Here is a 10155-nt window from a genome sequence, read left to right as displayed (position 1 = left end):
AAAAAAAAAAAAAAAAAAAAAAAAAACGCATCAGAATAATTCTTTACCGGGTTCTCTGACAGCGGTCTGGGCATAACCCTTTCTTGGAAAATGTGACCCCCATAATTGAAGGAGCTTATCCTCAAGGTCAACTGGGTGGTTGCTGCAGCAAATCTTGTGACACTCCAGGGCCCAAAGCAGGTGAGGCGTAGAGCAGTCCCCACTTGTCCTCAGCCCTTCCTCTCCCAGTTGTGACATCCAGAGTTTCCCGTGTATGTGCTGCCTAAGCTCCCTGCCAGTAGTTGGCTTGCTCTCTGCCCCCTTTTGCTGTGCTCAGCAGGTCCTAGGATAAAAGCTGTCCTGGGGGCCAGCAGGTGGCATGGTGGTGGAGGTGGCTGGATCCCACACGGCTGACCGTGCAACTGAAGTTCCAGACCCAGTGACTTGGGAAACAAGCTGGGCACATGTGCATGCATGCCCAAAATTCCAAGAGGAGAATGAAGGAGACAGGATTGCGGCATGGCCCTCCCCCTGCGGGGTGGTTTCTCACTCTTTCTCTGTCTCTCTCTGGCAGGTGCACACACCCTAAGACAAAATTTAAAACTAAATTAGTAAAGGCTGCCCTTGTTGGGAGGTGGTAGGAATCTCATGGTAAGGGAACTGCTCTGCTCAGGAGTGGAACAGATCTTCCTCTGCTTCCCACATGGTCACCAGTGGGGTCAGGCTGAGCCGCCGCTGCAGGAAACCAGGACAGAGGCGACATGAACAAAGACGGCCTTGTCAGCCCTGTAGGCCCCTGCATCTGTGCCAAGCCTTTAGGTGCTGTGCCTTGATCTTCCCCTGTGGGGAGAGCCACCTCCACCTGCAGTGTGGAGGCTGTGTTGGGAGAGTTTAGGAAACTCCCTGAAGGCCAGCACTCTGGAAGAGGCTGGAAAAGGGTCTGGAACCATTTCCCGACAAGCTCCTCGGGCACTCCTGCAACACTCCATATTTCCAAGTGCCCACCACCAGAGCACGGGAAACAGAGGAGGAGGTGCAAAGTTGAAAGAGACCCTGAGATCTTGATGCCCAAAGGCCCCAGGAGTCTTTGCCTTGTCTAAACCCTATGGCTGCGGGGGGTTTGGAAGCAAGTGAGCCAGTGGGACTGAGGTATGGTCCTCCAAAGACAGGTGTTCTGGACAGTGGGCGGCCTGGGCATAACCATGCTCACACACACTCACTTTCCCACGTCCACCCACCAAGTGCCAGCACATTCCAGTAGCTGTATGGACAGGACCAGATGACTCATCCACAACTCAGTCAACAAATACTTGCCAGGCAGCCCCTTACCCCAGAGAGTCCGCCCGTCGTCCTGGGGTGGGGGACCAAGGTGGGGTACCACTGTGATTCAGTGATTACCCCAAGGCACAGGAGAGTGTGAATGCCCCCGGGGTGACTGTCTCCTAGACCCAGCTGGGGAAAAGGTGCCAGAAAGGAAGTCACAGCAGTGCATTTCACTGGAGCCAAGTCACACAGAGAGGGGCGGGGTTTGAGTGGTCCGGCCCTGTTTGTCCCACCCTGTCAGTTTGCGATCAGCTTATAAGTACCAGGAGGCCTCCAGCAGGATATCTCCTCAGCCGCACCAGCCCCCAGGAGGAAGGCAGATCTGAACCCGGCACCATGACGGAACTGGAGACGGCCATGGGCATGATCATTGACGTCTTTGCCAGGTACTCAGGTGCCAATGGCAATGACCAGAGTCTAACCAAGGCACAGCTGAAGGTGCTGATGGAGAAGGAGCTCCCGTGCTTCCTGCAGGTAAAGGGGGGGGTGCAGAAAGGGACAGGAAACACAACTGGTGTAAGGTCACAGCCAGGGGTAGGTAGGAGGATGGCAGTAAAAGTAGGGCAGATCTCGAAAGGCCAAGGAATGGACTGCTACCCCAGGACAGGGACACTGGCATATCTGTGCAGAGGGGCTGTGGCCAGGTTGCACCTTGAAATCAGAGTTGAGCCCCAAGGTAATTGTGACCAGGATTCTTTCCCTGCAGTGGCCTCGTGGGACAGTAGAACTTGAATCTAGGGGGAGAAGGAGAAGACAGAAAGGAATCAGGGCCATACCTGAGGCCATCTGCTGGCCCCTTGGAGCTGTCCTTCCCCAAGGTTGCAGGACACAGACATCCCTGCTCCACCACCCACGTGCCCACCTACCTCCAACCTCAGGTTCCTGTTGCCTTGCATTGGGCAGGGAAAGGACAGGAGGTCCTAGCTTGGCACCTGACTGCCCAGAACCTCCCTTGGGCCCACTGTAGGCGGTGGGAACCACTGGCCCGGAGCTTCACAAGAAGGCCCCTCCAGGCCAGGCTGAGGACAAGTCTTCTACCCTGGACAGCATCTTCCTCCACCTCCCTTTTTTTCAACTCCTCTTGTACCTTTGCCCCTTTCTCCCCACTTCCCGTTTCTCCCTCCCCTCCCTTCCTGGCCTCTAAGGGGTCTGCCCTGATGATCACTGAAGATGAAAGCATGACAGGTAGGAAATGTAGAAATACAGTAATGCTGAGGAAAGACATTCCTACCAGAATATACTCTCCCTCTCCCTCCCAGTCTTTCCCCATGTGAGCATTGATGCGAGGGAAATCCTAATTTATAAAGAATTATTCATTTTGTTTTTTAAAAGAATTATTATTTTTTATTTAACTTCATTATTTATTTTTTTTACCTTGACCAGAGAGAAACAGAGTGAAAGAGAAAGAGAAAAAGTGAGAAAGCAAGCCGCCAGGCCCAGGACTCAAACTCTGGTTGACCATGTGGGAGTCCAGTGCCCTTAACCACCATGCCACCTGCCAGCCCCTCATTTTATTTTTTTATTTTTATTATTATTATGATTACTATTAATTTAACATTAAGAGAAAGAGAAAGCGAGAAAGCAAAATGCCAGGACTAGGACTCAAACAACAGTTGGCCATGGGAGAATCCAACACCTTCACCACTGCTCCAGCTGCCAGCCTCACAACTTACTATTTTTTGTATTAACATTATGGCATAAATTCTGGAACTCTGATTCTCACTAAACATCCCCATCCCATGCTGGGAAATTGTGCATGGGACACAGGGTGTTCTGATAATCATTAAAGTTTGAGAATTTAGGGGAACCAGCAGTTAGTGTAATGGCTATGTTGCTGGACTCCCATGTAGTCGACCATGGTTCAAGTCCTGGACCCGGTGGCTTAAACTCATGCTGGGCGCGTGTGCGTGTGTGCCCAGGATCCCGAGAGGAGAATGGAGGAGAAGGGATTGTAGCGTGGCCAACCCCCCTGGGGGGTGATTTCTCACTTTCTATCTCTCTGTCTCTGTCTGTCTGGCAAGCACACGTGCCCTATAGCAAAAACCTCTCCAAAAAAAAAAAAAAGTTTGAGAATTTAACCCATGGGGATTTTGATCCAAGACATTAGGGTGTGGGAGGGGAAGGGCTGATGTAGGTTCATGGAGCACTCTGATAACCAGTGGCTATGCCAGGCATTCTCGAACTTGGGTTACACCAGAATTACCTGGGGGAACATGGTAAAAGTAAAGGCCCAGGTGCCCAACAGCCTCTGTGTACTTTCTCAGCCCTCCCTCCAAATGTCAGAACAATGTCCATCTGAGAGCAGGGATTATGCTGAGTTTGTGACCGTTTCCTGGATGCCCATCCCAGTGTCTGGCAGTGTTGGGCTTCAAAAATACAAGGTGAGGGACCAGCAGTTAGCGTAATGGCTATGTCGCTGGACTCCCACGTAGTCGACCGCAGTTCACGTTCCGGACCCGGTGGCTTAAAACTCACGCTGGGCGCATGTGCGTGCATGCCTAAGATCCCAAGAGGAGAATGGAGGAGAAGGGATTGCGGCGTGGCCATCCCCCCTGGGGGGTGATTTCTTGCTTTCTGTCTCTCTGTCTCTCTCTGTCTGGCAAGTGCATGCGCCCTATAGCAAAAACCTCTCAAAAAAAGAAAAATACAAGGTGACTGTCCAGTTACCAGGAGAGGTTTTTGCTACAGGGCGTGTGCGCTCACCAGACAGAAAGCGAAAAATCACCCCCCGGGGGCATGGCCACGCTGCAATCCCTTCTCCATTCTCCTCTCAGGATCTTGGGCACACACGCACACACGCTCAGCTTGAGTTTAAGCCACTGGGTCCGGGACTTGAACCATGATCGACCACATGGGAGTCCAGCCACACAGGCAACTGCTGGTCCCCATAACCATCACTTTCACTGGCCTTGAAGTATTGACACTATTTGTCGTTGACTGTTGAACTTGCCATTTCTCCAACTTTTGCTGTTACAAACTATGCTGTAATTAACATCTTCATGCATGTAGCTGAGTTTCCTGAGAGCACTGGCCAAGGGAGCGCGGAGCTCTCCGGTCCTGGAGTGGGCAGTCAGCGCCCCTCCTGCTGATGTTTAGACCTGCACTCTGGCAGCCCTGGCCCTGTAACGTGAGCAGGCTGTCTCTCAGATGGCCTCTCAACTCTTGTCCCCTCCTGGTCCTCTGAAAGGCCTGGGACCTTGTGCACCCTTTGCACCAAGGTCACAACCCCAGCTTTCCTCTTCTCCCCACAAGAACTCAAACAGGTCCCTGAGGCCCTCCAGACCTTGTCACCCTCATCTGTTAACCGGGTGATGCAATTCCTTGCCTGGTGGCTGTGAGGTTTACAGATTTGTATAAAGCAGCTAGATCAGTGTTGGTACAAGACCGACAGCCACAGAGGTAACAATGCACAAAGAACGCGTCCTCAGGTGAACTCGCTTCTTGGGAATAATCATCACTATAAAGCATACTGTAAGTCCAAAATAATCCCCTGCAAAAATAAAAGTATGGGACCAGCAGTTAGAGTAATGGCTATGTCGCTGGACTCCCACGTAGTCGACCGCGGTTCAAGTCCCGGACCCAGTGGCTTAAACTCACGCCGGGTGCATGTGCGTGCGTGCCCAAGATCCTGAGAGAATGGAGGAGAAGGGATTGCAGCATGGCCATCCCCCCTGGGGGCTGATTTCTCGCTTTCTGTCTCTCTGTCTCTCTCTGTCTTTCTGGTGAGCGCGTGTCCTATAGTAAAAACCTCTCAAAAAATAAAAAATAATAAAAGTATGTTCCTGCATAACGTAATTCAAATCTGACCTTGAAACACTGCAGGTTAGTTGATGTCAGTCATATAGCTTAAGATAGCTCACTTCAAGACCATGTTTTTAAAAAACTTTCTCTTTTTATTTATTTATTTATTAGAAAGGTTTTCGCTATAGGGCGCATGTGCTCCCCAGACAGACAGAGAGAGACCTAGAGACAGAAAGCGAGAAATCACCCCCCAGGGGGGATGGTCACACCACAATCCCTTCTCCTCCATTCTCCTCTTGGGATCTCAGGCATGCACGCACACGTGCCCAGTGTGAGTTTTAAGCCACCAGGTCCGGGATGCGAACCGCTGTCGACTATGTGGGAGTCCAGCGACATAGCCATTATGCTAACAGCTGGTTCCCAAAATTTATCTTATTTAACTTATTTAAATTTGGCCAGAGAGAGGAGAGAGAGAAAGAGAAAATGAGAAAGCAATCCACCAGGTCTGGGACTCGAACTGCAGTTGACCATGCTGGAGTCCTGCGCCCTTAACCACCACGCCACCTGCCGGCCCCAGGACCACGTGTTCTTTCTATGGATGACGTATGTCCGAACACGGGCTCTGGCACCAGCAGATGCAGCACAGACGTGGTGCCTTCCTTTTCCTGGCAGCGGTGCTTAGCTGGCTCAGGCCCGCACAGGCGCCCTCTCTGCAGACCTTGTCCTCTCTCTCACCTAGAGCGGAAGGGAAACGGATGCCGTGGACAAACTGCTCAAGGATCTGGACACCAACGGAGATGCCAAGGTGGACTTCAACGAGTTCATTGTGTTTGTAGCCGCACTCACATCTGCCTGTCACAAGTACTTTCAGCAGGCAGGACCCAAATGACACGCTGGAGACGAAGATTCCTGACAGACACGGCTTCCAGAAAGTCCCTGCTGGCGCTTACTTACCTGGGCTTAGCCTGCTAATGCCCCTCATCAATAAACGCTTGTGAAATGATCCTGGTCTCAAAGAAACTGGCTGTTTTTGTAAAACCTCACCCCAAACACATACACCACTCCTACAGGAAATAATTTATTAAATTTGTCATTTAATGACTCATTGCCAGCCTAGTAGAGAGAGGGGGATACAAAAGCCCCAGGGCACTTGATAAGAATCCCTTCATTGATGGTTTCCTGAGCACCCCACCTGCGCTGGCCTCATGGCTGAGGCACAGTCCCCGCACTGTATCCAGCAGCACAAAGCTGGACCCGAGGGAGGCCCAGGGCCATGAATCCATCCATGCGTTCATTCATTTAGTCATACGTTCGGGCTATCATGTAGGCGCTCACTGAACCTGGGCCCCTCAGCTTTTTAAGCATCATGATTTTTCAAGAAACATACTTTTAATGACACACTACTTTTGTCATATGACCATAAAAAACACAGTAACAGGACCAGCGGTTGGCGTAATGGCTATGTTGCTGGACTCCCATGTAGTTGACTATGGTTTGAGTCCTGGACCCGGTGGCTTGAACTCACGCCGGGAGCGTGTGCGTGTGTGCCCAAGATCCCAAGAGAAAAATGGAGGAGAAGGGATTGCGGCGTGGCCATCACCCTGGGGAGTGATTTCTCACTTTCTGTCTCTCTGTCTCTCTTTGTCTCTCTGGCGAGCGCATGCACCCTATAGCAAAAACTTCTCAAAAACAAACACAGTAACAGATGGAGAGAAAAAATATTACAAATGAGGATTAGAATCACCATGAACAACTGTTCACGTCACCCATGTTGACAGTTTTTTGAAACTACCTGTAGGAAGCAACCAAAGTGATTCAGGCAAGGTCTTAAATTTTATAATTTCTTTCTTTTTTTGGAGAGGTTTCTGCATAGGGTGTGTGCATTCGCCAGAAAGACAGAGAGATACAGAGAGACAGAAAGCGAGAAATCACCCCCCAGGGGGAATGGCTATGTCGCAATCCCTTCTCTATTCTCTCGGGATCTTGTGCACGCACGCACATGCTCCCGGTGTGCATTTAAGACACCGGGTCTGGGACTTGAACCATGGTCTACTACATGGGAGTCCTGTGACATAGCCATTATGCCAACTGCTGGTCCCTAGTTTTAGAATTTCTATCATTTTTTTAATATCTAGCATTTGAAGCCTTCTTTTTCTTTTTAACGACAGCGAACACACATACTTGCCCACAGGTGTGCACAATAAAGAGGCGCACCCTTCATAGGTTCGCCTCACACTGCAATCTCCTTTCCACAGCCTCCCAGCTTCTCAGAATCTATCAGGATCCTAGATATATGTGCACATGAGCCAGACATGATTTTCAAGCCACTGCAGTCACCCGTGTAAGATTCAGCTACCTCCGTATAGCACTTAACCCCTGTGCTACTTGCTAAAATTTATTTTTCACCCTGAAATCAATACTCGCAGTGTTTTCCTGGTCATTTACAAGCATGCATAAAGCAGCAAAAAAAAACCTGAGACATCCTACAGGCACATTCCCAGCTGAACTCGAACAGGGTAGACACTCGGCCCTCTTGTTTCAGCTCTCATGCTGTAAACAAATGCCCTTCCAGTCTACTCAGTGCCACCATTGTTGCTTTTTCTGTTCTTTGTTATTTCACTGTTTAAACTGTCCCCCTACCCCTGCCCTATATAAGTCTTACACTGAAGCACTATCTAGTGTCCTATGCATAAGAAGGTGTAAACGCGGAGAAAACATGTCAGAGAAGCGTTAAGGCCAGTCCTATAACCCAACAGTTAAGAGACAGGTCCCTCGTGGCCAACCCGGTTTTTGCTGTAGGGTGCGTGCGCTCACCAGAGATAGCGAGAAATCACCTCCCAGGTTTCAATCCCAGCCCTGGAGGCTTGAAAAACACGCCAGGTGCATGTGTGTGTGTGTGCCCCAAGTCTTGACAGGATAGAGAAATGGAGAAAGGATGGTGGTATGACCATGCCAAACTTGGGGGAGAACCTCTCTCCTCCATAGAAAGAGAGCACACATACTCTGGCAATTAAAGAAAAAAGAAAAAACTGTATGGATTTCAATTTTTTCCCATCAAAATAAACTCATATATTATTCCATTTCTCCATAAATATTTTAAAGTTATTTATTATTTAATTCCGTTGTGTTATTATTTTTTAATATGACGAGGGAGAGTCATATAGAGAGAGAGAAAGGGAAAGGGAGAAACCAAGCCACCAGGTCTGAGACAAACCGTGGTTGGCCATGTGGGAATCCAGTGCCTTTAATCAACAAACCACCTGCCAGCCCCTCTCCACAAACATTCTGAAGTCCCCTCAGATGCTGAATGAATAAATACCCTTAGCACTTCAACCCTGTTTGAGTTATCCTGCTTACTGTGTATCTCCTCTAGAATGAAGCTGGAGGGCAGAACTTCCGCACCGTCTGTTCACTGCTGTATCTCTCAGTACCTGGAGCAGCACCTGTTCTGCAGTAGCAGCTAGGTGAATAATGCTGAATAGGGCCCAGGCGCTGGGTGGCACAGAAGGGCAGTGCTGTGGGAGGAAAAGGGATTATAGGCATGGCCTTCCCCCCAGGGGGGGATTTCTCACTTTCCCTCTCTTTGTTTCTCTGTGTCTCTCTCTGGTGAGCACACATGCCCTATGGCAAAAACAAAAACAATAACAAAAAAGAATGGCACTGAAGTTTCTGGCTCAGAAACTTCCATTGGATTATTTGCATTAGTAGCAGATACAAATTCTACATACCTGATTGGCACTCATTCATTCTGTGAGTATTAGGCACCAACCATGTTGTCAGCTAGCCCTGGTCTGGGTCCTAGGAATTCAGCAGAGAACAAAGACCCTGCCCTCAAGGAGTTGACATTCTACAGAGACAAGTCAGACATTACACAAGTAATCATATGTCAAAGAGTGAAAAATTGAGAAAGGAGTTAGAGGAACACAGGATGGCAGTACTGCTTTCCTTTAAACAGGGTGGCATCTGAAGGCCCCTCTGGTATTAGTAACATTTGAGCAGAGACTTGAAAAGTGGCACAGTGAACCAAGTGGATATTGGGCTGTTGTCAGAGAACAAAACAAAACCAAAAAAACACAACCCTGTAATACAAATAGTGAAACAAAACATGGAAGGCTCAGGCAGCACTAGTAGTGCAAGTGAAGGTCATAGAATTTGCCGAGTCTTTTGGAAGAGAGCCTAGAACTTCAGATTTCAGAGCAAGTGGAGTTTGGACGTGACCGACTAATATGTAACAGACTCATGACCTCCAGCTACTGACAGAAACCGACCCAAATCTAGCTGACACTGAAGTTGTTTAGATTCTACTAATATAATCAACTAAGGACACTTTTATGAGTTAAATAGGAAATACAGACAAAACTCTGCATGCCCCTAAAGTATACTCTCATTGCAGCGTGGGTTGAGACAATTGGCCTGTCACTGCAATGATCTGCATAAAAGCCCAGTCAAAAGTGACTGAGAAAACTCGAGGCTATGAACAAGAATGTGAGGTGGAATGAAACCCTGGTACATTGAAGAAATGAACACCCTATGGGTGAATGAATATAATCTGCGGTCAGTTAATCAAGGGGGGAGATGTATACATAGCATATACACACACACATACACAAAATATAGCATATGCATACTACGTATGTATGCACGTCTGTTTATGTGCATGGATGATACTCCTCTATATCACCCACAAAGCACCTGTTTAAATCAATGAAGTAACTTATAATAGCTCCCCAAATCAAGATCCATAATATCCCAAAGAGAAAATTCCCCTTCAGCCAGGTCCTGGAATTAAGAGAACACAAGGTAACTAAGCTGTAATGTATGTCCACTTGAATGAGAAATAAACTTTGGTTATCAGCCACTCGGGGGTCCTTGGTCGAGCTGACTGATAGAGTAAGATACCAAGTCTTGGCCTCAGGAAAGCCTAGTTGGTCCTTCCCACTCCTCAGCTCCAGGCCTTTAATTCCTATCTGTACGTATGCACCTGCCCCATCTTACTGCCTTCACTCCAACTCACATTAATCCATATGCTACAGTCTCGAGTAAACGTTATGAATGACAGCCACTCCCCTGCTCTTCAGAAAATCTCAGTGGCTCCCCACCACTCACCTCTGT

The 10155-nt window shown here is 48.8% G+C and overlaps 1 protein-coding gene across 1 annotated transcript; it reads left to right on the top strand.

Annotated features, from left to right (window-relative positions):
- Nucleotides 1–1514: 1514 nt before the first annotated feature.
- S100P (S100 calcium binding protein P) lies at nt 1515–6032 on the top strand. The gene is made up of 2 exons (XM_006153652.3): nt 1515–1776; nt 5783–6032. The coding sequence occupies exons 1-2, from the start codon at nt 1639–1641 to the stop codon at nt 5930–5932; spliced, it is 288 nt and encodes a 95-aa protein (XP_006153714.1). The 5' UTR covers nt 1515–1638; the 3' UTR covers nt 5933–6032.
- The last annotated feature ends 4123 nt before the right edge of the window (nt 6033–10155 follow it).

This window comes from Tupaia chinensis, unplaced genomic scaffold, assembly GCF_000334495.1.
Source record: "Tupaia chinensis unplaced genomic scaffold, TupChi_1.0 Scaffold000384_1, whole genome shotgun sequence".
Lineage (NCBI taxonomy): Eukaryota > Metazoa > Chordata > Mammalia > Scandentia > Tupaiidae > Tupaia > Tupaia belangeri.
The sequence above is the reverse complement of the archived record's forward strand: the minus strand, read 5'-3'. Positions and strand labels throughout refer to the sequence as shown.